This window comes from Lates calcarifer, linkage group LG11 (genome assembly GCF_001640805.2).
Source record: "Lates calcarifer isolate ASB-BC8 linkage group LG11, TLL_Latcal_v3, whole genome shotgun sequence".
Lineage (NCBI taxonomy): Eukaryota > Metazoa > Chordata > Actinopteri > Centropomidae > Lates > Lates calcarifer.
The window spans coordinates 19,483,763-19,511,762 of NC_066843.1; the positions used below are offsets into that span (position 1 = coordinate 19,483,763).

Sequence of the window (28,000 nt, forward strand, 5' to 3'; positions counted from 1 at the left end):
TGGTGCTCCAGATTTTTTCAGCGATCCACTTTTCTCTGACATGTAGTAATATTAATATAGAATGTGGTGGTCTATTAGTTTAAAATACCAACATATAACTGCAGTGTCCCCAGTTCAAGTCAAGCTGTGGACCTTTACTGCATGTCATTCCTATTTTCTCTCCCCTTATCTCCCTGCAGTTTATAAAAGCAAAACACCTAAAAATACTGTTAAAAATATTTTCATATTTAGACTAGTTGTTATGTTTGATGCACAAGAAAACTGAAGTGGATAATAAGCAATTAAAATTTTTTTTTTTAAATTGAATTGAAAGAGACACAGTGCCTTATTTTTAGGAAGATAACCCAGCATGTTAACCCTCAGGGAAGTCCCCTGAAATTGTATTCTATATTTTGGCATGTTCACCTTTTATGGATAGTTGGTGGTAGAGTCAGACAGGAAACAAGAGAAAAGAGAGAGGGGCATGACCTGCAACGGAGGTCCCCAGGTGGAGTCAAACCGAGGGACAGTGCAGCTTTTTTAAATTTCTGATTCATACCGGTAACTCTGCCCACACTATTGTGCTGCTCTTTCCATCAGCACATACCACAGGGCTATCAAACCAAAATCCTATGAGGGTAAATATGTTGCAAAATGCTTGCAGAGTGTATAGAATATGATATAAGAACGACAAAATCTGAACTCATGTCAATTTTCACTTCACTTGTGAGCCACAGAAAAACAAAAACACATGAGAACTAGTAGGCAAAATGAACTTGTGTGTTGAAATAGTCACTTATAGAAAATATTCATAACCCTGTGTTCTGAATGTGAACTCAGAGAAAATACTCACATGTGCAAATTGATATTACCATGAATAATGATAACTTCAACCTTGTGATCCAGCGTTTACACCTGTTTTTACTTTTTACATCTACTATAGCAGTCAGTTAGCACGAGGATACACATGTGACTAAGTCCAGTTTTCTAAATAAGTTAATAAAGGTCCAATATTGTAGAAGGTGAGATTTCCATGTCTTTCTTGATCATAAAACAGGTTCAGGTGCTCTATGAATAGTGTGAAAGTATCAAAATGTTCAATTCACAGGGAAACACAGCCTGCTTTCACAAACACCTGATGCCATAACTATACAGTCACAAATTCAGCTCACGTGTGTGTGAATATTTTATATATAGTTCAGACATTTTGTGCTACAAGTTCCCACATCTTGTCTTCAAGCTCTTGAAAGAAAAAGGAAAAACAAAGGAAAAATATGTTTTTAGGACAGTTAAACACAGCTTTAAGGTTTAGATAACTATAAAGTCCTGAAAAGAAAGTTGGCTACATGTTGTTTTCGCATTTTTGTTTACAAGTTTGTTTGTTTTTCACTTTTTTGTGACATTTAAACAGCAGCAAAGTGACAATTGACACTGTGGTGTAAATATAAAAACGATATGAAGGAAAAATGTCAACAAAGGGGGGAGGAGGAGGAAAGACAAGGGTTAGTTTGGGCTCAATCAATCAAGAAACTCAAGAAGCAAGTAAGCTCTGAGCAGCCAGGAGAGTTACCACATTACTCTGAGGAACAGTCTGGCGAGGAGTGGTTCAAGAGCCAGGGTAAATGAGCAGGCAGAGAATGAGTAGATGGGTGACAGGTGTGTCAGGTAACCATTGCTAGGCCACGCCCCTGCAGGGAAGCAATCCACCCATACACACACACAACACACAAAGGGAAAACTGGAGGAGGGAGGCCTGGAAACTACAATGTCAGTTGTTCAAATCTTTCTATGAACTTTCATTGCATGTCCATGACACACATACACACATTTTCTCATGTTGTGCGTGTATGTGTGTATGTATGTGTTTATATATACGTATATATATGTTTATGCATATACATGACAGTAAGCAGTTTTGTTGGGGTCAAATTTTACCCCAACCCAATAGGAGGGTCAGTGTGTGTTGTTACGCCCCACCCCCCATAATACTGAGCGGGAGCACTGGACCATGGGAACATAGGACTTTCTTCAGACGGACCAGTCAATCCTCAGAATCTTGTCTTATGTCTAACTGCTCAAAACCTGTTGGGAGAGTTTGGTGCAATCAAATAGCTTTACTGTAAAATGCAGCATTATACAGCAAAGTGAGGCCTGTTCATTAACATATACACTGAATTCCAGTCACAAATGCTTTGTCTTATATACCTCCTTTGACCACCTCATTCAGGTCAGAAGTCATCTCAAGGCACTTTTAATATACAGCAAGTCTATACTGTACTCTTTAGATTATTATAGTTAAAGAGAGAGACCCAGCAGCAGCACTAGGCAACAGTGGTGAGGAAAAACGTCCTTTTAAGAGGCAGAAACCTGGAGCAGAACCAGACTCAGTTTGGGCGGCCATCTGCCTTGACTGGTTGGGTTGAGAAAGAGAGAGAGAGAGAGGGGAAGGTGGAGAGACAGAGGGTAAAGAATAGGGAGAGGAGAACATAGCATAACGCAGATTACATGTAAAGATGTAAAGTGGTATCAATAATAAAATAGTGCCAATAATAGAAATGACGATTAAAGTAGTAATTACAATAGTAGCAGTAATACTAGAAGCAGTACTAATAATTTCTAATTGTAGCAGCAGGTGTTGAGTGGAGTTGTAGGAGCAGCAGGAGACTTGTCATCACAGATCAGACTCTACAGCTCCAGAGGCAGAAATACCTGCAGAAAGAGACAGAGGAGGAGAGAGAGAGAGGAAAGAGCACAATACTACAGGAAAGAGAAGATGTTGAGTTAGTAACATGTATTAATGGGAAATGAATCCATACTGAGAGAGAGAGAGAGAAAGAGAGAGAGAGAGAGGAGCTTATTGTATCATGGGAAGTCCCCTGGCAGTCTAGGCCTATAGCAGCATAACTAAGGGATGGTTCAAGCCTGAGCCAACCCTAACTAAACTTTATCAAAGAGGAAAGTTTTAAGCCTGCTCTTAAAGGTACAGAGGGTGTTCAAAGTACAGTACTTAGTTTAACAGTGACTGTGACCATTCACTGCCTAACCTGGCTGCGTCATAATGTGCAGGACACATTCACCCATCCACCTTCACATTCTTACAGTGCTGGTTCTCTTCAGTGCACTGGTGCATACACACACATTCACATAGTGTACCAATGGTTGGCCATTTACTGAACCAAAGTGAAGAAAGTAAAGTGAAACAGTAGAACAGCAGCAAAGTGCTAAATAAGGACAACATAGCACAGGACTGGCAGTAAGCGACCTGGAATGGAAAGTTGAGTGGACCAAAATGGAATGGAAACAAAACACTCACAGGAAAAAAAAAAAAAAAAAGAGTCAGTCTAAACTGAAATTATCTAACTGGTGGACTTTTTCCCCCTAATTTCATTAACAATGATGTAAACAGTAAGATCACTTCATCTATGGACTAATGGATTAAGTCTAGCCACTGTGACGGTCTCTCTCTGGCAGTGTGGCAAGGCGTGGCGAAGAATGTGGAGGGAAAGAAGAGAACAATTTGTTCAAAAAGAGATGATGTGTATTTTGAGCTCTATGTCTAGTGTTGTCCATATGGTCGTGTGTGTGTGTGTGTGTGTGGGCCACTGGAGCCTATTCCAGCTGTAATTGGGTGAGAGGCGGGGTACAGTCTGTAATGATCGCCAGTCAATCACAGCGCCAGCATATGCACACAAGCAACCATTCACACTCACATTCACATCTGCGGGAAATTGTGAGTCACCAGTTAATCTAGTCTGCATGTCTTTGGACTGTGGGAGGAAGCTGGAGTACTGGGGCTCAGCACCAGAGTTTATGTCAGAGCTGATAAGAGTTCTCAACAAAAAGTAAGGGGTTCGTAATATTAGGGGATTTAAATCTGATAGTCAAATAACTCCCTTACTATTAAAAGCATGTGGCTTTATGACATTAGGTGAACAATAAATGACTATGCTCAACAGCATAATGAAGACAGAATATGAGTAGCACTGAAGATGAAATTAAAATAAAGAAAAAAGCATCTTGGCTTAGAGTGAATATGTACACCACAGGTTGACAGATTAATGAGGTTTACACTGCAGAAAAGTTATGGACCACATTCTCAAAATTATGGCCTTTAAACATAAAAGACAAATGAAGAAACAGAAGCAAAATCTAAACAAGAGGAGACTGCAGAAGATTTGGGGAATACTTGGCTATGATCTGGCAACCGTCAACTTCGACATTAGCTGGAGAAATATTTGCTATTTATGCCTCCCCTCCACTTTCCATGTGTGGATCAAGAACCATGAAAATAATTTATACTAGATGCCCACAGCTTGTCCAACAAACATGTTTGTTAAAGTCTGTAAAGGCATCATTTTATTCTGAAAAACCTTTCAGCAGCAGTCTGGTGAAATACTACAGAAATGTTAGTAGAACACACGTGTCAAAACAAAACTTGAAACTAAATCCTCTGTAAAACAGAACCTTTCAGACCATGGTATTTACCTCAGAGTCCCACTATAGAGTCCATTCTTAGAGGTTTCTCCCCTCTCTGGAGCTCAGCCAGGTTCTTCACCACCTCTTCATAAGGCCAGTGGCTCAGTTTGGTCTGGCAGCCAGCTCTGCGGAATGTCCTGACTGAGCAAGACTTTGTGTGTTTCAAATGTCAAGTAATAAAAGTGACACAAGTCCTCACTTGCATTTTATTTTTCACAGATTCCCACAAGAGACAACTTAAGCGGTGAAAATGTGTATTTAGCTGTTAATGTAACCAATAAATGAATATACTGATGCAGATTCACTGTAAGGTCAGTAAGCATTTTTTTGATAAATAACTTGCCATCATCATCTCTAAAAGGCCTTCTTCACAAACTCCACAATTTTAAGTTTTAAAATGAAAACAAACTGAAAAAAAAAAAAGAGATCATTTGGAGTGTAAAGTCAGTAAACATGGGATATCATATAATTTAAAACTACAATACCCAAAAATTCATCAAAACCTTTCAAGCATCACCACTATAACTAAGAGTAAAAACACTAGTTGTATCAGAAATAGAAGATAAAAATGTATCCCAAAAATCAAAGAATAAGAAAAGACAGTGCTAATATTAACATTAACCTTTAATCCTAAAAGTACATTGTAACCCTGCTGTGAAATTCTAGCTTTTTTTGTGAGAAGCTCATTGTCCAAACCATTGAAAGCCAGAGGACACTGAATCCATCACATATTAAGTGATAATATGTGTGGAACAGTGAAGTAGACTGAGAAGGGTTTCACTGCTTTTGTTTTTCAGGCAGACTAGAGCATGAAGTGAACAACAGAGGAGGCTTTAATGAGACTTTTAACGACATCCTGTCCAACTTGCTAGATCAGAGTCATTTTAAATGTACCATAACTATAAGAAGCAATGATGAAAGGGGCCAAGGGACTCTGTAGTTTTCCTGGAAGAGGTTTACAAAAGTATTTACTTAAGTAAATATGGAAGGCAGAAGAGGACATGGGTAATTGACATATTGGATCCATGGCCATCTAATCATAACATAAGTTGTCAACTCTGCAAAACATACTTGTGAACATGAATATTTCTTTTTATTACCTGAAACCAAAACTCACTGTTAAGGTAAAATAGATCTATTGAATTAAAAGGAAAACAAAGTGAGAAATAATGCAAGGCATATACAGAAACTCTTAAAAAAAGTAATGAATGGACAGAGGTAGAGAAGTTGTTAGTGTGTAGCTGTAGAAACAGTCTTTACAACTCTTTTGCAGTTAGAAAAACAAATGATCGCTCTGGCATTAAATGGTTTAAGAAATGAGGCACTGAAGCCTGAGACAGAAACAGAAGCCACTGTGGTCGGAGGTTGTTAAAACATTAAGCAAAATATTAAGCAAGCAGTCTCTCTAAAAAGAGATGATAAAAAACATGAGCAAAGATGTAGTGGAGGATTAACACCACCCTAACAAAACTGGAAGTTTCTAATGATATTGATATGAGAATATTCTGCTAGTTTTAGGAGTAGGAAACAGGAATAACACACACTGGCTTCCTGTGTTACAGTGAATGAACCATTAGCTCCGTCACTCTATTTGTTTCACCATGACTTCACTGCACATGATAACGTATCTTGACAAAGCCTAGAACAGCTATCTGACCAACTGTAGTACATTCTTAATAATACACATCATGAGAAAACAATTAAACAATATATGTTACAAAGTTTCCCTTAGGAATTGCATTGGTTTAAAAATTGCATTGAAGCTGTTTTAGCGAATGGATACTTCAGGCACACACAGTCCTTAAATGCCATAGCTTTGAAACAGTAATGAGGCATTGTGGGAGTATCAGACAATGTGGGGAGAAATATTTGTCTGCTCTTGGCAAAAAGTACCAGTGGTCCAGAGGTGGACGGCATTATTTTACATTTATAAACCTAAATCCTGATCATTGCCTTTGACCTTTAAAATAGTATTCTTACTGCTGTTTCTATATCCCAGTGAGTGTGCTTACTTCAGGAGGCAGAAGGCTTTTATCCCTTTTATTTCCCCTTTTACCAATCCCACGTTGAAAATCACATTTCACTTCTTCCAATGAGTCAATTATATTATGATTTATATAATTTATGTCTGTAATAACAATTGTATTGACATTCACGTTGCCACCTCTTACTACATGGAGGGCTAGCCTCATGTTTGTAATTGCTATTTTAGGTCATTTTAGCAGTGAATAATAATAATAATACAATTGTAAACTCAGTGGGGGCGAGTTGCACAACATCACTTCACAATGGGGGCACTTCTTTTTTCTTTGTCTAAAAGCAGCCTGTCACTATGTTAATGCTAGCATTTTAAGATAAACTATGTTTCTGTTTTGTCTTATAATGGTGACATAAACAAAGAGCACATGGCCTCTTGAATTAGGCTGCAGTCTCCCTTTACTTTTATTCATTAAATTAATTATTGACAGATCTACAAATGCTTTTCTGTCCTAAGTCAGCCACATAAAATTTTGTGCCTTTGACATTAAGGTTGTACATCATGGTTTCTTCATTATTTCTACACTCAGTGTAGATTTATTGAGGGGGAATATCCACATGCTGAAATGCTTTCAGCTGTATTCAGAGGAGCTTCTTGGGCTGAGGCTGAGTTGTTCCTTTGGAGGACGAGGAGGTTTTGGTGTCAGAAGTAAGGACAGTCATGATGTCTTGAAGAGCTTTACTTATCTGAGCTCCAAACCTGTGGGAGTCCTGAAACGAAGAAAGTCAGAGAGGAGAAATAAGAGTGGGAAAAGGAGGAATAGAGAAAAATAATGCGGGTAGAGAATCAAAACCACGGAGGGAGAGAAAACAGGATGTGGAGAGAGTAAGAGAAGTGGATAAAGTTTTAGCCCAACCACACTGACAGAGTTTAGAGAGTTTAAAAAACAGACTATCATCACACTGACTTTAGTATTTCTGTCCTGCAATTTCTCATTACTTACTGAGATATATCTGCAATAAGCTGGCTTATTGCTGCTGACTTTAGCTGTGTTAGCTTCATTCATGAACACAGGATTCCACAGTAAAACTAAGAATATAATAAGGGAACTGAAAATAGACAACGAAGCACAGCACAATGCAGTTTGTGCTGTGCTGTCATGTGCTTTGTGGTTTACAGATGAATGGAAGGCCATGCAAACCGGCTTTGTACTTGGAAAGCCAGACAGTGCTGTTGCGAAAACCCTGAACTAAAAAAACTAAAACAATATCAGTTATTGTGTAATAATTCACTCGCATTTTGACAGAATAATAAAGCTAAATGCATCATCCTGCAGGCCCTTCCAAAGAGAGTGATACAGTGGTATTTTTCTTTTTTTTACATTGTTCATGTTTACACTGATAGACAGGGTTGATACAGTGTCATTATCATAACTGGCAGCCCATGGGCCACATCCTGCCCACCAAAGCTTCCCATCCCACCCACACATTAGTAATGAATGCATTCTGGTATTTAGCCTATCTAACATTTGTTTTCTTCTGACAGTTTTGTTTTCAATTTTGTTTTTACCATTTAAAAAGGGGAAAATCCAATTTCACTGGAGAGCTCACAACACTCAATTCGCTCAGCCCATCGTTACCCAGCTCTCTCTCTGTCCTGAGGACGTGCAGTCTGGAGTCTGGACCAGAGGTAGCAGAACATCATACCCAAACACTCCAACCAGTGTGATTGGTTATCTAATCAATTTATTTCAAATATTTCCAGGCTTCAACCAGTGGTGCTGTGGCAGATGAAGCAGTGGAATAATAGTAGGTAATAAGCTGATTAATATTTCCTGCCAGGAATGTGCTTCTGGAATTAAAGATTTTAAAGATCACTCCTCAGTGAACTTCTGGTCTGAGAACTTTTCCAGTTAGGTCTAATGTCTGTTTTTTTTTGGGGGTGTTGGCTCGTACTGACATACACAAATAAATAACAGAAAATGTACCTTTGTTTTGTAAGAGTAAATATTAAACAGTAATACAAAATAAATGTCATCTTTTTATTTGAAAGTGCGACCCTACAATGTCTGCTTGTAAGTCTGTATGTAAAATTCTAGCCTTGGACAAATGCAGTTGATGACCCCTAACTTAGAGTGTCTGGTTGATCTACTGTACAACTAAAGCTTATTGGGCTTGCACATACAAATAAGAGCCAGAATATGAGTCATTTTCAGTAGAAACCTACATACTTACTTACACATGAAGACCATAAGTAAACTACATAATCAAAGAAGTTTACATTTGGTGGTCTGTGAAAATGTTTGGAGTTACAGATTAAGTCCAAAGCTTCACTGCATGTTTGCCGCAGAACATGTAAATTAAGTGGAAACATACCAGGGTGGATTGAGTAAGAGGCAAGAACTGACTGAATGGTCTTTTTGTTTCTATGTCTGAATAAACAGGAGATAAAGACAGTTCTTTAGAACCACTACACAAGTCAGGTCAGTCTTAATACATTACAGCTGGAATCAATATAGCTAAAAAAACTGTAGTGAAGCCCCTTCAGTCTTCTAAAATCCCTGTGATACTGGAGTTGAACATCCACGCATCCATTATCTATATTGCTTATCCATTAAGGGTCACAGGGGGGGCGAAAGGCAGGGTACACCCTGTACGGATCATCAGTCCATCGCAGGGCTGACGTATATAGACAAACAGCCATTCACATTCACACCTTCAGGCAATTTGAGAGTCATCAATTAACCTGCATGTCTTTGGACAGTGGGAGAAGCTGGAGAACCCAGAGAGAACCCACACAGGCACAGAGAGAACATGCAAACTCCACACAGAAAAGCCCTGGCTCAAACCCGGAACCTTCTTGCTGTGAGGCGACAGTGCCTAACCACTGCACCACCATGCCATCTGGAGTATAAAAAAATTTTAGTCACAGTTTTCTACAGAGGACTCCTCCCTTTATAATTCAAATTTATTAGTCATTGTCGATTCAAAATGGCAGTTCTCTGCCATTGCTGTTACACATCCTCTGGTGAGATTATAATTCCTCATTAATATCTCAATGTGATGCCATTCCAGATGTGCTTTAGTTTAATGATCAATACCTTTTCTAGACACTGATGAAAGTAACAGAGGTTTTACTTACAGTCTCACTGCAGGAGTATTTGGATGACACATGGAAGTTGATCATGTCCTCACCCACAATGATGTACGAAACTCCATAACCATCATCAGCAACCTAATGTGACCACAGAGGTCATGAGATTAGTATTAAAGCCTCAAAGTCAAACAATATCAAGGCTGTACTAATCAGTTGAAAAACCTGACCCCAGTTTATTCTTGCCATCTATATTTGCTATTACAGCTAGAGGAAAGTACATGTTACTCACAGGTCCAAACCCTCCGCCCAGGGATATGTAGTCAGGATGGTTCTTCAGGTCAAACAGCTCTATCTGCTGAACTGGAGTCTGACTGGTGGAGAGACGCCAAGGCTCTGACAAAACCTGGAATGTGAGCAGGAAAGAGAGAAAGAGAGAGGGGTGAAGCCCCTGCTGACAACTTTTACAACCCAGCCAGTATAAATAATTACACTGCAAACATCTCTCTTTTTGTAAAAATTACAGATAATTTGGTCTGACTTTCAGACGTTTGGGATCAACATCTGTCCATCTATGATGTACAGAGACTTACAACACTTGTCATTGCTTCTCTTACACTTAAAGGTGAGTTGTCTACCTGTCTCCTCAGCGAATGTGGAGACGCACATAAAACATGGAGTGGGGAGAGAAATGTGAACCTAAATGATCTTTTAATTTTGGCATTTTTTTTCTTTGCTTTTCTTGGGGAGGGCTGCCCTGCCAAGACAATGGTAGGGGGGAAACACTGTAACATTCCCATCACCTTCAGTAGATGTAGTTTGTGTTTTGGGCTAAGTAGCAAATTTTAGCATGCTAACATGCTAAACTACAGTGATGAACATACCTGCTAAAAAACATGTTAGCATTGTCACTGTGAGCATGTTAGCATGCTAAAATTAGCATTTACCTAAAAGCACCTCTGAACCTACGTACAGCCTCAACATTGAGCCCAAAATCTGTTCATATTGAGACCATGAATCAATGTGGCTGAAAACCAAAGCAGAAAAAACAGGTGCTGTTTCTGTTAATCCTCACTTAACTGGTGTTATATACAAAATTCTGTGTACAGTACAGAAAATCAGAGAAGACTAAAATTACAATTCAACACTGACAGCAAACACAACCAAAATATTACCTCTTTAAGAAATGGTGACTCCACCCCCAGGTATTTGGACACCACATACAGGCAGAAGAGGTGTCTGTCAATTCCAGCTCCAGTCATAGCCATTCGATAAAGGTTCTGGTGCCTCTCGGAAGCCAGTTTGAAGAGACACCTGCATTGTTCCTCTGCCTGTCAAACCAAATCACACATCACACTTTCACTGAATCCCTGAAATAAAATCCCCTATAAATCACAGAAATACGCCACAAAATAGACACTCAGCACTGGCTCCCCTCAGGGCTGCATGCCGAGCTCCCTGCTGTACGCCCGACAAGACCACACCCCCCTCCTCATAAATGGAGAACCTGGAAACCGTCACCACCTTCAGGTTTCTGGGCACCCACATCTCGGCCGATCTCTCCAGGACTCCCAACACCAAGGCCCTCGTGAAGAAGGCTCAGCAGTGGCTGCATTTCCTGCGTGTGCTCAGGAAAAACAATCTGGACAAGAAGCTGCTGCTGGCCTTCTATCACTCCTCTGTGGAGAGTGTACTAACATACGGCCTGAGTGTGTGGTACACAGGCTGAGGACAGGAAAGCTGTGCAGAGGGTCATCAACACCGCCGTATTTTTCGTGTACATTTTGTATTTCTAATTGTATATACCTTTCTTCTAATATCTGTTTGTCCTCGTGGAGCACCCACAAATTTGTTGTACTTAACTGTACAGTGACAATAAAGCCTATTCTATTCTATTCTATTAGGAGTTTAATACTTTGTGTGAGCTTTTATTTTAAACACTTAAAAGAGAGCAGAATTAAAAAATGTATCAGTACCTCTCCACCCTCTAGAGCTTTGACAAAGGCACAGCTTTCGTTGGAGCAGGATCGCACAGTCTCTGTCCTGCCCTCCCTGAAAAGACGCGTCATTGATGCCTCATAGGTCAAACAGAAACCACCACGATCCTGGAGGAAGAGAGGGAGAGTGGAGAGGAACAGCTGTTTGTGAACAGGAACACAAACAGACAGACTGTCCAGGAAAAAGGGGTTTAATGACATGCCTCTAATGTAAAAACAACAAAAAAAAGAAGAGTACCACAAAAGTCCAGGGTAGCTGCTGTGATGATTCACATATAAACTAAAAAGGCATGGTTCAGGAGCCATGGAAGTCAACTATCCAATTATCCTAGCTGATTATGACCAAAAGGTACTGTCTTGTACATGGATATAGTTATCTCAATCAACAATTAATTCCCTTTAACTGTTAGATTGTGTGCTTGTAACTCAGTAGATTCTAACAACAACATGGACTGACATCTCAACAGCCAGTACAGTTACTTTCATCTACCCTACAAACACTAGAAAACATGACCTGAGTGTGTCTGGTTTCTGAGAAGACATTTGGATTCTGGATATTAGATGAAAATAATGGAATACTTAGATCAGTTACAGTGGAGGCTTTATTGCATTTTTCTATAATGAATGTCTTCCTTCATGCATTTCCACATCTCACTTTAGCCTTACAGTAAAGGAATACTTTGCTTCGGGATATCCAGCATCCTTCTTCATTATCACAAATGTGTAATTAATAATTGAGGCATGGCTTCTTGTGACAAATGTGGCTTTGTGTTTTCAGATGAGTTTTTTCAACTGACTTAGATAAAATCTGTACTTTCATAGCAACCAATAGTAGAACTGCATCTTAAGGATTTTGGCATTTGATTCAACAGTCAGCTAAGGCAGCTACTGTGTTGTGTGGACCTGAGACTGGGCAATAAATACTACAACCATATAAAATCTAAGTTCACTCAACCAATCAGTCCACAGTCCAGTCTCAAAGTCCAGAACTTGTTATATTGTAATCAAACAAAAGTGATCCAACAGGAGGAAACAACTTGTATACACTAAGTTGAAAGTAATATGTGACAGCTGTTAGTGAGTGCAAAACAGATCTTGAGTCTTTCTCACAGTGTAATATTATAACAGCGTGAAAAATCATTCAGTCAGTGTGGTGAGAGCTTAATTTCCCCTGGGTCAGTAAGTCAGATTATGTTAATGCTAGTTTCTCCACTGCTGTTCTATACCTTCTACATTCATCCACAAAGCATCACTGTCAGGATTGGATGAATGTGCACATTTGACCTCACAATCAACCATCTATACTTCAGATCCACAGGGAATAATCAAATAAATTAGTGGGGGACAATAATGAATAATGACAATGAAAAGTTGTTTTACTTTCACTGAGACTGGTGTTTCTCTGTGCAAATTAAATCCAAGGTCATTTTGGGTCTCATCTCCTGTGTTACCTGCACCGTAACAAACTAACTCTCTTTACTAACGCTTGACTGAAAAACTACCAAGAAAATATACATTAGTGCCGTTATATTTTTTTTATGAGTCTTACCCTGTAGTATGCCAGCTGTAAGCCAATCTGTATGAATGCATCAGGGCTGATGCGAAGCTTCTTGATCCGTCCTTTTCCAAACTCGCTGAAGGGGAACACATGGCAGTCCACATCATCTGCCAGTGCCTGGGCAACAGCCAGGGAACTGTGTACTTGAGCCTGAACCTGACAGAGAGAAAGGTAAATAGAGAAATAGAGACTTCAAAACTGGAACAAAGATGGCCACTGGACTTCCATTGAAAGTAGATGAAAGCTTTTGTTCTAAAGGCCAAGGGCAATTTTTTTTTTTTTTTTTTTTTTAAAGACAGCTGTTCCACATGTCACATGTCACAGTCAATTACAAGACAGCCTTTTTGATAAGAAACAACAAATGTACAAGAGCAGTACATGGCCCTAATCAAAGTGGGCAACTGCAAAGGTCTTCTGTTCATCTGTCCTTAAAAAAGTTCAGAATATCCACAAATCTTCAAAATGAGCTGTTTAGAGGTCAGTGTTACTGCAACATTGACCCCTCTGAGACACATTTTTGTACGTTAAAGCAGAGGTAAATTAGCGTTGGGCCTTTCAACTAAATACGATCCACCTTGGCAATTTGTGTGTATACAACAGCAAATGTACTATGAAACCACACTCTTCCAACAACAGTGCAGGATGGATGCAGCTGTGTACAGTAATTTCACTGTCAAATTTTAGTTTAATATTCATTAAATTCTTGTTTGTTGGTTCAAGAATCATTTTTCAGTTAATCATTTTTAGCCAAGCTTGCGCTGTGGCTCTGGGGGTGGTTGCTCAATCAGTGTGTGCACTTTGTTTTTACTGCTGATTAGCACATGATAGCATCCAAAGCTAAAATTAGATTAGATTAAATTGGAAATTTGTCTTTTGCTTCTCATCGAACACAATAAAAGTTTTTGCTCTTTGTATTCAGGTTGCCATACTAAGCTGTTATGTTAAATGATAAGGTGCTTTCAACCAGGTTCCTGTATGCCATTTCAAGTGTTGGCTAACACCAAAGCTCCTCAACTTCCTAATAAAAAAAAAAAAAAAAAAAAAATGTTGATTAGCTCTCTTAAAAATGCTCTCTGAGTTCATATTAAAAGTTAATGTCTGATTGATGATTGGTACTTCAAATGTTACACCTCTTCTACAGGCTGGTTATTTAGCATGACAGGGAGGATGTTACTGGTCCTCCTTGGTTTTGTTTGTATTATAAGTTCTTTTGTTTTGCTTGCCGGACACCAGCTCTGCAATGCAGTGACCTAAGATGGTAAATATAGAAAAATATTATAATTATTACCTATTTAACATCATAACATCAGCAAGTCAGTACTGCCATTTTGAACATGTTAGCATGCTGATTTTAGCATTTAGCTCAAAGCACCACTGTGCTCAAGTGCACCTTCACAGGGCTGTTAGCATGTCTTGCCTATTAATTTCTTAGTTAAAAAAATCAGTGCATTCAGTGCTTCCTAAATATTACAAAGTTAAACTCAATCTTTGTCTAGTATCTCTAAGCGTTTTCTAAAATAAAAGGTTAATTCATGCTTTGTTCCTCCTTTAATTTAAGTATCTACTTTGCTTTTTAGTACCCTCTGCCACCTACACTTCAAAGGGCGGGAATTCTACAAAAACGAGGCCCTCTCAAATAGTTAAATCACTTATTTCCCATACTTTTTTCATCTGGTTCTGAATTTGTCAGAAACTTAAAAAATCTGACTGGTTATTTGAGAGATTGTGAAGAGGCATCAGATGCATCAGCATGATCCTGGTCTGATGTCAGGTAGCTCCACCCCAACTTCTAGTATTAAAAAAAAAACTGGCCGACAAAATCATGTCACACACATACACAGAGAATAATACAGAGAATAATATTTTGCCTCCTCTACAGTATTGTTTAGTTTGACCACTACATTCAGAAAGAAGCATTGAACTTAAATATACAAAATATACTCTCCCTCCCTCTCTCCACTCAATATGGATTCATATCCCATGTTACATGTTACTAACTCAATATGTCCCCTTTCCTGTAGTATTGTGCTTTCCCGTCTCTCTCTCCTCCTCTGTCTCTTTCTGCAGGTATTTCTGCCTCTGGAGCTGTAGAGTCTGATGGATGATGACAAGTCTCCTGCTGCTCCTACAACTCCACTCAACACCTGCTGCTAGAATTAGAAATTACTTACACTGCTATTAGTTGTATTGCTGTGTTAGTAGTTAATACTTTAATTATCACTACTATCATTACTACTGCTGTATTACTGGCCTCATCTTACATCTGATATGGAACCTGTGTTATGCTATGTTCTTCTTTCGCTATTCTCTACCCCCTCTCCCCCCCTCTCCCCCTCTCTCTCCTTCTTAACCCAACCGGTCGAGGCAGATGGCCGCCCACCCTGAGTCCAGTTCTGCTCGAGGTTTCTGCCTCTTAAAAGGACGTTTTTCTTTGCCACTGTTGCCTAGTGCTTGCTCATGGTGGGATTTGTTGGGTCTCTCTCTGTAAATACCTATTTTAAAGAGTACGGTCTAGACCTGCTCTATATGAAAAGTGCCTTGAGATGACTGTTGTTGTGATATGGCGCTATATAAATAAAATTGAATTGAATTGAATTGAATTGAATTGAAAATGGTTTTAACATGCTTGTTTGTTGGACAGATCAAAGGATATTCTGCAATCAAAAGACTAGACAGGAAATAGTAAAAGAAACAGGAAAAACAGTTTCAGCAAGCACCCACTCATTCAGCTCTCCAGGATTGGACAGGTTTACCGCACACACCCTGAAATGAGCTGCTGAGTCTGCTTTTGTGTGTATATCTGTGGTTAAATATTTAACTTACTAAAATACACAGTGTAATTACAGCAACACAGCAGCTATGAGAAATATGAGCCGATATAAAGTGACTGAGCCAAGTTCACTCCCTTTTCAGTGAACCTTCTGTGGTACACTCATGTGGTTTTGATATCTCATAATTCACATATCCTGCACAGACATTAGAAGGAGACTTAAACACATACTCATTAATTAACCTGCTGTGTTACAACTGACACAACAGCCTGACAAACACAGGGTGTGCTCCTGTTCCTGAAAATGCATACCTAATTTTTCAAATCAGACAGTGAGAACTGAGAGAAAACTGTGCTCTGGACTTCCTCATTAAACTTGGTTTATATTTCTGCATAGGATCGATGCAGACCGTAGCCTATGCAAGTGGCCTACACCATTGTGAGCATTTATACTTGTGCATTGTTGTGTTGCTTGTTAGGTTTCTTATGCCACGGTGTTGAGTATACTCATAGTGACTATGAAGTATTAGTAATTTCTAATATCTGCTTGAATTATAAACTGGTGATTACTTCCTCTACATCCCACACACAAAAATCACATAGTGACTATAAAGTAGCCTGGTACACCTGTTGATAGTTTCAGGTAGACTTTACATGCATTTCCCAGTTAGACACATTCAGAGACAGATGAGAAAAGCAGTCATTAAATATGAAAGGGGGAAGAACAAAAGAGAAAGTAATCAGTTTTACTTCACTTCCTTTCGTTTCATACTTGCTCTTTCTGTTTTCACATACAAAAGCAGAACCTCCCTCGTCAGTTTTTTAGACTGGGAGTAAGTCAGCTAGCTGTGATTTTAGTAAGACTGTATGACTCTACAGTCATGCTAGCAGCTAAGTGAGTTAGCTAAATGCTAAACTCAGCATGCTAACATTCACTGACAATGCTAACATGCTGATGTTTAGCAGGAATAATGTTTACCATGGACATCTTCTTGGATTAGCATGTCAGCATGCCAACATTTGCTAATTAAAAATAAAAACAACATACAGTGGAGGCTGATGGAAAGTTTTACCGATGTAAAATATAAAAATGCACAGAGATGAACATATGTTTAAAACAGTTACATGCAGTACATGACCAAGGGAGTATACAAACTGTAGTGAACACTGTTCATAAATATTTATCTCTTTTTTTTCCCAAGAGCTTTTTCAAATACGAAACCAACCACCTACTCAGACAGTCTGTCAGCTAAGACAAAGGACATGGGGAAAATCCCCACTTTTCCCCTGAGCAGAGCCCTTTCTTTGAAACTGGAACTGGTCACAAGTGAGAACCATGGGACTTTTGCGACAGGAAACCACCTCACAGTGGTGTTGCTTTCTTATGTCCCTAATTAACTTTAAGTCTCTCTCTGATGAAAGACTAACTCTTTGGTCATTTATTAATGTTTAGCCAATAAAATAATCCTGTTACAGGGGAAAATTTGATGAATTGTTTGGGGGTAGCGTTTTCAGGGCAATAATACATAAGAGTGCATTTTCTCCACTCTTATGTATTATTTCTTTCCACCTCGCTCCGATTTCCCTGTCAGTTTACTAACCCATATGCTTTCACATACTGTGATCTTCCCTTTCTTCTTATATAACCTTTCCCTTTTGGCTAAGTGAATGTGACTGAGATAAGCTGGCTAACTTTATTTTTCTCAACAATGCCCAATTTCCTCCTGTCCTGCTATGTTGGGGTTCTGCAACATGAGGCATTAATCATCAATATTTCAAACCCATTTGCCAATCATGATTCATTGTCCTCACTTTCTTTGTCTCAGTTAGAGCGAAATATGGCCTCTTACTAAACTCTAAATTATTAATCTGGAATAACTGCACACATATTGCATATTTGCCTTCCATCATGATCAATTAAGATATTGTACAAGACAAGATATAACTCGTCTTAGTTTAGCAATATTGTAAAAAATTCAGATTTTCGCTGAATTACTTGTAAGCATTTGATCAATAAAATGGTTTACTTTATAAAATGGTCAGACAATTATTTCATATAGTTTAAAAGCTAAGGAGAAATTTGGCCACTGTTCTGGTCTGGATACCACTGCAATGTGACATAATTTATGGCCAGGGATCTGGTGTAGGGAAAGATAAATAAGGAGTAGAAGACCCTGGTTAGGTCTGTGGATCTGAAAGAGTCCAGTCTGTATAGTTCCTCTTCAGGTTATTTTCTTGACAAAGTAACAGTTTAATGTTAAATGCAGAGACAAAGTTTGTTGTATAGGGCGCTATCTGTCAACAGTGGCTTTGCTGGCAGGGAGGCTAGCCCTCCTCTAGCATCTGAATAGAACTATAATATAACTATAGAAGTAATATAAGGTTTGATTGTAATGATTGTGATATAACTCTGGTATGGATAGAGTTCTTGGTCTTATAAATGAGGTGGAATGTATCAGAGGAGATCACTTACAATATTGATTTGAAAGAATTCTCCCTCAATCATTCAGCCCAAGTATGAGATGGTTTTGTTTTCTACATAATTTCTGGCATTTTTACCTGTTCTAAACGCACCACCTACTCACTTGAGAGTTACAGAAACAATGGAAGCAGTGTCCTGTATTTGTTATCACTGCTTGCAAAAGTCCATGAAGAATAGAATTATTTTTACTTTAGCACCATCAGGATGTCAAAGGCTGAGTCAGTCCAAAAGTGAAAGTAATTTATGTGCATCATGACGATGACTGATAAACTTTAAACCTAAGCTGAAATGCTTTTATTTCAATTAAGTTTGGAAATGGTTTAAATGAAAGTAAAAATGAGGAGCCCCAGTCTATTTTTTATTTTTATTGCAAGATTATTCTAGAGGAGGCTGGTAACATTTACATATAAATATCAGCTGACCCTGTGTTTGCTCGGGGTGTGATGCACCGTGGCACAATGCATCACGATTCAGATAAAAACGTGACAGTACATATCGTGACGCAGAAAAAAATATATATATTGTGATGTGACTGATGAAGTGAGTGCTGTGTCCTGAAGTAACCCTCTGTGAGTGATCACTGGTTATGGAAAGTACAGAGACACAGAAGAGAGGCTGAGACTTGAGCACAGCAGACAGGGAAATTAGGAAAAACCCCAGAGAGGCTGATGGGAGTTATTCAATGCAATGGCCACTTTGACATGAGGAGGAACAAAGAGTGTGTAGCCTCTGATACCAAAACAATCACTACTGCTACATAGCACACAGAATAGCATTTACTTAATTAGGCAACAATTCAGGGAACAACTCTAAACATTAACAAACATTTTGGTTGGTCATTTTGAAGTGGATCAAGACAACGGCAATAACACTGCATGGTTGCAGGACTTGTGCCTGCTTGTACCAGCCAGGTACAAGTGACAGAGTGAAAACATTCAGGCATGTTCATAACAATGTATGATATGATCTGCACAACTGCATTGATGGTGTTCAGTGTTGAAAATATAGGGATAGTTAGTGAGTGAGCACACTGCATTTCAATAGACACACAAACACACATACATATACTTTTCACAGGGTGTATGTACCTCTGATGGGATGTCCCAGAGAAGCCTCTGAGGATGGGGTAGTGAGCGGTCCACCTCGCCTTTACAGTGGCCGTCCTCTGTGTAGCCAAGCTGGAAAGCATCTGTAGCCAAGGTGTACTGTAAAAGGGGAGAGACATGCTCATACAATAATACACAACACACACTACAAATACACACACAAAATTACTCCATTCTATTTTATTTGTTTTTTATTTTTTTTAGATCAAGACAGCGAAGAGTGTTTTTTTCCCCTAACTTTGGCATTCCCACTCAGTATTTTAATCACTTTTCATGATTAATGCCTCCTCGGCTCAGCTGACAGCCTGGACAACATATCTGGTTACGTGTTTAAAGACTGTGCAGAAGAGCTGTCCTCAAAAACATCTTCAACACCTCGAGTCAGGTTGTTGTCTCAACATGCTTCAAATCCAGCACCATCATGCCTGTGACCGAGAAGTCACCCCCATCCTTCCACAGTCATTGTGTGTGTGTGTGTGTGGTGTGGTGTGTGTATATATATATATAGTTTTGAGATAACTCACCATTTGTTTTGCATTCCTACTGACCCACAGAGGGAGGCAGAGCTCTGGTTTCCATTTAATAATTATATATTACATAATCTATATAATTATATACATTATACATCAGAATGTATATAATGCTATAATTGTATTATCTAATATGATATGTACTATCTACTATGAATAATATAATACAACTGCCTTTTGAGCAAAAGTATAAGGGCCCTTTGCGGTGGCTGACCTAGTTCTCGACATTGTGAGAAACTCAAAACAGATGAACACACTGGCCTATGGATGGGCTCAGTTAATGCACGCATTACCTATGTGTGCCTCTTTTCATGGTAACCCACTGACAACGAAATGAATGACTGAGTTAAGAAGTAGCTGGTACTCGCCTAATCAAGTTGAAGATTGGTCAGAAATTCCACTCCTATCTAAACAAAGGTGCTTATTTACCCCAGTGGGTGTGAAGTGTCATTGCCCAGTTAGCACTCCCACAGGCCCACATGGCACCTGGAAAATGAGCCCACGCTATAAGTGGTCAACTTTCCATCATAGCACTATCACCTACGGCATCAGCAGCAGACACAAGCTGCATTGTACATGAAGGCTTCTTGAAAAAGGAAGATTAGTCATCAAACTTTACACCTTCTTTCCATTGCCCCGTAGACATACATTACATTACATATTAAATGATATACCAATACACTTTGATGTTTCGTTTTATACTGTGGTCCTGAGATAATCAGTATATCATTAATCTATATTTTTCATTGTTGGAATGGCAAACTTTGATGCCATTGGCAGAATCCTGCCAATATATCATATGTCATATACTGTAGGATATATTGACTGTGACATTGCCTTTGCCAGGCCACTGTTATGCAGTCTTTTTCAATGCAGCTTTCAAATGTGCTCCAACAACCAGATACCTGGTGGGATCTCAGTTTTAACCACATTAACATGCAGCTGACTTACTCTAGCTGGTACTGTATGTAACAGCAGTAGCAACAGTGTAGTGTGAGTAGTTTGATGTCTTCATTATCTGTGCTGCTTTTTCTTTTAGTATAATTTTCTGTTTTTCTCCACAGCAATTTCTGAGAAAAGGGACTCTCACAGTGGAAGTCCCTGAGCTTCGAGTGACAAACTATAATGGATACCGCTAATAAGCAAAAAAAAATGTACATTTCTGAAACAAAATACGAGCGCTGGAACACAGAGAGACATACACAAACACACCTCCCAAAGGTGAGCCACAGTCGGTGCATCAGCCCAGGAGTGCTCTGCATTCAGTCCACTCTTCCCATTCTTGTAGATCACAATGGAGAATGATTTATCAAACCACCTGAGAGATAAGATAGGAAAGATAAAGAAAGAGCAAAATGTGAGAGAATGCACATTATCTTGTATTTGAATGACAGTTAGGAAAGTGATGAAATGTTTATCTATCAATCGCTGATGTATATCTCGTAGTGGTGGTATTACTTAGAGCTAATACAATACAGTATGCCCACCATACTGTTACAATCTACTGTAACATTACAAAACTTTAAAAAGTAAGAGAATTTAAAAAGAGAGCTTCACTGGCTGCTATGGGTTGTGTAACTCTAATGAACCTCTGTCAATAACCATCATCACAACTACGTGTGACTCTGCTGTGCAGATTTTTGGAACAAAGAAAGTTGGCAGGGAAGCCAGCTTTTAATGCCTCACATTAAAAGATCAATTTTAGATGCTCATATTTGAAACAATAAATCAAGGTTTGGCAGTTACATGAGACGTGGTGGTAGTGGTTGCTGTGTGTGTTTATTTTGAAAGTTGTAAACTGAAAGAGAAAATGTAGTCATCTTTATGAATGCCTTATAGTCTTCATTTTATACATACACTGGCCATTGGCCACTGGCCAAATAAAAAAAAGTGACTGATAAATGCAATTCCGTCACATGTTTTAGTCAATTAGGCCTTCACAAAGAACAGCAACCATTAACACATTGAAGCCAATGTGTGTTAACATTCAAGGATGTAAATGCAGAACACAGGGTTATTATACTGAACTGTTGACACAGATTGCTGCTGCTGCTGCTGCCAAGTGTTAAAGAGGGTCGTAGGGATTAGCTGGAAGGAGAGAGTGTCAGAGGATGATAGATTGAGGGCAAGTAGAACTGAAGGAGAGGGGACAGAGAATCCTATGATGTCTTAAATTTGTTTACACCATTTAACAGGTGTAAACAAACCAGGAGAGCAAGGAGGTGGGGTTGTATAATAATCAACAGGGTTGATGTTGAAGGAGCTTTTCTAGCGCCGTGTGCCAAGACACACAAGAACACAGGAGAGGAGAAATGTAACCTTCATGTTGGTCATTTGCAACACAGTCAACTTTAATGACATAAAACACAACCTCCCAACTACAAACTTATGGCTAGTGAGTGGCTATGCTGATTAGCTAGTAACTCTGGAAAACCACTAGCCACAGTAGCTGGTGAGCAAAAAAGTCAATGTCAAGCCCTGTACACTACTAATGGTGTAAGCTACTTATGCTGCTTTTCCACTAGCACCTACTCAGCTCTACTTGACTCGACTCGACTTTCCATCAGGTGGTAGTACCTGGTATCAGGTACTTTTTTAGTACCTACTTGGCTGGGGTTCCAAGCGAGCTGAGTCGAACCGAAAATGTGATGTCAACAGACTGCAGGCCACTGATTGGCCTGGTAGTGACATCACTAGATCAGTCATGAGAGCGACTCCTTCACAAGAATCAAACCCCCCAATTCTTAAAACCTGGCAACAGCGACTGTGTGTTTTTACTATTTGTGTTTGTGTCCCATACAAATGATGTCACGGGAGTTTTGGGCTGCCTTGCTATGATGACCCCACTCACGTTGAGGTGGTACTCAATTGTAATGGAAAACGACCGAAACGGAGTAGAACAGTCACTCTCTGGAGCCACTTTGAAGTAATCAATCCCTGCATCCGTGACTGCAACACTACAACACTACAACTTCCATTTTTACACACCAACAACCAGCCACCTGAACAACGCCTCTACGAGTCAAGTAGAGGCGAGTAGTGCTAAAACTGTGAGATGGAAAAGCAGCAGAAGTGCAGCAGGAGCAATTATCTATGGGTTGAAAAGAAAAAGATTAAACAAGCATTTCAGGAAATATATTTCCAAAATGTCTAACAATTCCTTTAAGAATCTGACGAAAGGTTTAGTACAAACTTTCAGTTCTTCTTGACCTTTAATATATGATGTTTAGTGCTACGAACAGTGCACTTAGTATTCAAATATTTTAGAATTTTAGAGAATTGATATCAAACCTTGTTGAAGACATATAAGATATACATTTTTCCTCCTGTCCGCTTTATTTTAATCACGGTGCTACCTGTAATTCTGATGAAACTCTTTACAGTTGTATTAGGAATACACAGAGTTTAAGGTGGCACTGGATTATTTGTGTAATCTGAGATACCACTAACCATACATGAATTGAGAGGAATTATATCTTTCTCTGTGGCGGCTGTGGCTCAGGAGGTAGAGCAGTTGCCCACCAATCAGAAGATCGGTGGTTCGATTCCCAGCTCCTCCAGTCTGCTGAAGTATCCTTGGGCAAGATACTGAACCCCACATTGCCTCCGATGCGTGTCATTGGTGTGTGAATGTGATCTGTAGTATGAAGTGCTTTGAGTGGTCGAAAGGACTAGAAAAGCTCTATATAAATATAGTCCATTTACTCTGTCTGTCCTGTCTTCATCCTGTCTGTCATTGTGGCCATCATTACTTCTAGTTTGTAGGTAGGCCATTAAACATGCCATCTATTTCATCCTGGAATACAATGTTGAAATCCAGAGTTCAAGACAAGGTAGCTCTGGTTGTGATCTCAAGGCCCCTAGCGATTTCCAAGCATCCATGTACTTTCTCTCCTCCTCACCTGTCATAACATTTCCCATGGAGCAGGGACTTTGCGTAGCGGTCCAGGTTCCCTGCTGGGTCCTCTCCCCTCATGCCTTGCTCTTCATTGTCCAAGGTTACAAAGAAGGCTGCCCTCTCAATGGCATCCAGTGATCTCTTGTTGACACCGGAGCTGAAGTACTGCTTCCTCATTTGAGACCAAGGAATCCTACATATGGGGATATAAATGGGGGAAAAAAAAAATTTATATGGGGACATATAAATTGTGAGACATTACAGGCTCATGATCATTATCATCATTATCATCGATCCCTATACACTGCTAACATGTACACAGAGATCTGTAACTGATCACAAATGATGTTAAAAAGAGACAAGCCATTTCTAAATTACCCAAGAGAGCAGAGGGTGGGGTCTTAAGAGCACAGAGAGTTCAAGGAAGAGGAAACTGCAGATGGATTCTATGATTAAGATGACTACAGCCAAGATTTATTTGGCATTTCTCCAACAAGGAGCTGGTTACAACACTGCTTCCTCTCTTAGTCATATTTTCGGTGGTAGACTTTAAATGTTACAATTACATGGTTGCAACACTACATCTGATTTCAAACTGAAATATCTAATAACTACAGGATGGACTTTTGATCTAGCGCCACCTTAATATAGAAATATTTGGATTCTAATAACATGTCTTGAGAACTATTGGATGGATTGCTATGAAATTGCTACATACAATCATGTTCCCCATAGGATAAATTGCAACAACTTTGGTACCGCAGCCACAAAATGGTGATTTTGGTGAACTTTTCATCTAGTGCTAGTGCTAGTTATATTGTGGATATTTAGGGGCTAAAAGTAACCAAAAGGCACCTTAGAGCTCAAGACTGAGTCGCACGACATCCAAGTCAGGGTATATATTATCTCATCCTTGGGTCAAAAAATAGCATCTTAGGGCATAACAAAACAGCATGGGCCATGTTATCTCGTTCTGTCTAGACACCGAGTAAGCACCAGCACTGTGCTGTCTGAAGAAACAGATATCTCTCAGAGACAAGATTCTCATATTTTCAGCTTGATGCAGCACAAAGTACAAACCCCAACACCAAGAAAACTACAGATGTTATGACAAGTTAAAAGAGAGATAACTGAGCTATGACTAATATGCCAGATGCCTGTAGCATTTCCACCAGATATACGAGTTTTAATCAGCCGTGTCTGTCTCAACCAGCCCTCTGTCTCTTTCAAAACCAATTAGTGTCGTCAGTTCCCAGATGCTTACTGAGTGTTGTCAGAAGAAAAGGTGATGTACACAGTGGTAAACACGCTCCAGGCCCGACTTTTTTCCAAGGTGTTGCTGGCATCACAATCAGAGGGTGTGTATATTTTCAAAAAACTATTAAGTTTATCAGTTTGAACATATATCTTGTCTTTGTGCTGTATTCAAATGTAAATTTGTACATGTCCATTACAGATGTTAACATGTGAAGAAAAACAACATAACACAACATAATGCTTTCAGAATGCTCAGGCAGTTGGTTCGACTGCTTTGTTATCTTTCCTGTCCAGGCACAATCACACTAAGGCGAACAAACAAGAACACCTAAAACACACACAAATGCATTCTCCTTATGAGGTTTTAACAGCTTACCCTATCAAAATGTCAAACCTCAAAGAAAATCCATTCTTTTCAGGTCCACTTTCCTTACCTTCACTTCCTTCTTCTATTTCTCTTCATTATTCTGTTTTCTGTCTGTCTTTGTGTCCTTCCTTTCTTACCTTTCCCTATTTTTATGCAGCAAAACGGACATTGAAAGTGTCACTTTCAACTTGTAGAGACTTAATTATTGCTTATGATAGCTAATCAATCAAAGAATGGATGCCATAGCAAAATATTCCTTCCCCTTTTTTGGCTGTCTTCTTAAAAACTATAACACCAAGCTGTCATCCAGTCACAAGCTCTCAAGCTTTATTTATTACAAAGCAGCAATATAAGGATTAATGTTAATGCTTAATGTCTATTTAAACCATAATGTTTTAAGTTGCCAGTTTGCCTACTGTGGAAACAGATCTACGGATGATGTAATCTCAGTTGCACTTCACACGACCCTGTCCCACAGGGCTGATCTAAGGACACATAGCCATCCACCTCTCTAACACCACAGTGAAGTTCGCCAACGACAACACTACAGTGGGGAAGATATCCTGTTTGGTAAAACAACAAACAAACCACTCCCCTGCTGCTAGCTCTCTCATTCAGGACTTGAAATACAATTCTACTATTTACTTTTGTGCGATATGCCTGTTAGACTGTTATGTTTTTACTCTGAAATACTTAATCACACTGCACTATCTTGTACTTGTATTTGTATATCTTTATTTATATTTTTTTATTGCTGCCGGTCTCTCTGAGAGCAACCAGTCAAGTTTTGTTGTTTAACTACAATGACAATAACGTCTTATCCTGGATTTGTCACTGTAACAGTATCTGAGTGTAACATTAATGTAAAGGCAGACGGCATCATTCTGGCCGATGCTTACATTTAAAACAAAAGAGGAGAAAAAGAAGCAGATCCTGCAAATGTTCAAAATTTAATTATATATAATTAAATATATATTTAATTGTATATCTGAAATTACTAAATACTACTCTTTTTTTAAATTTTAGCCAAGTGTAACATTTTTATGTTATGTGACACTTTTCCATCATCAAATATGTGGATGGAAAGTAATTAATGACTGCCATGTCTTTTGCACAATATTGTTAAGTAAATGTAAAATCTCAAACAAGCATGAAAGCAAAATATATAGTCATCAATACATCAATCTACAGTGTTATGTATGATACAGAGTATGCTTTATAAACTAGCAGTGATGTAAAGCATGTAGAGTTTGGACTTAAGATGTGATTCTTCTTTCTTATGTTGAACCTTCAAAAAAGATTCAAATTTCAAATGGCATTTTGACTTCTAAAGTCCTCTTCCTGCATTCATTTAGAGTGCACAAAGACTGCACATTTCTTAAGACATCAAAGAGTTTTGGCTCAGATTTGATTATGTGCTTCAAATCTGTAGCTGGCTTGAGACAAAAGAGGGAAAAGGATAATGTACTGGGTCACCCTGAGCATGGTTTTACACAAAATCACACAGAGCGAGGAGACATTGAATAAAGCACCAGCAGTGTGCAATAATACATAACAGATGGATGTGTGTGTAATAGATGTGGTCTGTGTACTCTAGTGCCACCAACTGGCTGGAGTACACCACACACAACATCATCTGTGTCTAAATATAGATTTTTGACAGAAACTGGCACTGATAAGGTAGTTTTTTTTTTTAATTATTTTTATATTATGTAGCTCATTGATATGGTTTCCTGTCTTTTTTGGATGACTTGTTTATAACTAAATAGTGCATGATGATTTACAGTGCATGCCCCTTTACTTTTTCACATCATGCTAGGTTGCAGCCGTGTGCTATAAGAACCTTCTCATAACTGACAATGCATATCTTCTGACAGACTCAAAACGTGTTCCTTTGAGCACAGATTTGATCTCAGGAAAAAGGAAGAAGTCACATGGTGCTAGACCAAGTGAACAGGGATGAAACTGCTTTTCCTTTTGAGTCAGAAGTTTTGGGACAACTTCTCATGCAAAATTTGCCAAACGGTCTCTTTATCAATGGAGAACATTTCTGCCCTCATTCTTATACTGAGTCATCAGTCGATCATTTCGAACGATTTGTTCAATTTGTTGAATGTTTTAAGAAGTTTTTGATGTGCATGGGCGCCGTGGGCTCAACTTTTTACCCAAGAGTAAGCCATGCAAACTACAAATTGTTAAGAGCTACAGGTAAGACACACAATACAGGATTAACAAATACATTCCAGTATTGACCACACTGAAGCGTACGCCCACCACATTTACCCTACCTGTCTCCAGCAGTAAGAGCCCCCAGTTTTTCCTCTCCAGGTTGTGGGGGTGAGGGGTCATCAAGGATCCTCTGGACCTGGTATTCAATCTCCCTGGGAGACAGCAGTCGGCCTGCCCGGTACACCCACAGGCGGAAATAGCGTCCCTTGTGGTACACTGCCACAAACTCACTGTCCTGCCAGTGCTGCAGCACATCTGTGGAGGAAAGGAAGATTATTCC

The 28,000-nt window shown here is 39.1% G+C and overlaps 1 protein-coding gene across 1 annotated transcript in view; it reads right to left on the reverse strand.

Annotated features, from left to right (window-relative positions):
• Positions 1 to 4,647: 4,647 nt before the first annotated feature.
• cpt1a2b (carnitine palmitoyltransferase 1A2b) overlaps positions 4,648 to 28,000 on the reverse strand; it is a 34,681-nt gene continuing 11,328 nt past the window's right edge. Inside the window, exons 10-19 of the mRNA XM_018698511.2 lie at positions 27,780 to 27,975; positions 23,872 to 24,060; positions 21,182 to 21,287; positions 19,422 to 19,538; positions 13,073 to 13,237; positions 11,503 to 11,631; positions 10,702 to 10,857; positions 9,819 to 9,932; positions 9,575 to 9,667; positions 4,648 to 7,203 (exon numbers count right to left, since the gene is read on the reverse strand). Of these exons, the coding sequence (XP_018554027.1) occupies positions 7,075 to 7,203; positions 9,575 to 9,667; positions 9,819 to 9,932; positions 10,702 to 10,857; positions 11,503 to 11,631; positions 13,073 to 13,237; positions 19,422 to 19,538; positions 21,182 to 21,287; positions 23,872 to 24,060; positions 27,780 to 27,975 (1,394 nt within the window). The 3' untranslated portion in view covers positions 4,648 to 7,074. The remainder of the gene's footprint in view (positions 7,204 to 9,574; positions 9,668 to 9,818; positions 9,933 to 10,701; positions 10,858 to 11,502; positions 11,632 to 13,072; positions 13,238 to 19,421; positions 19,539 to 21,181; positions 21,288 to 23,871; positions 24,061 to 27,779; positions 27,976 to 28,000) is intronic.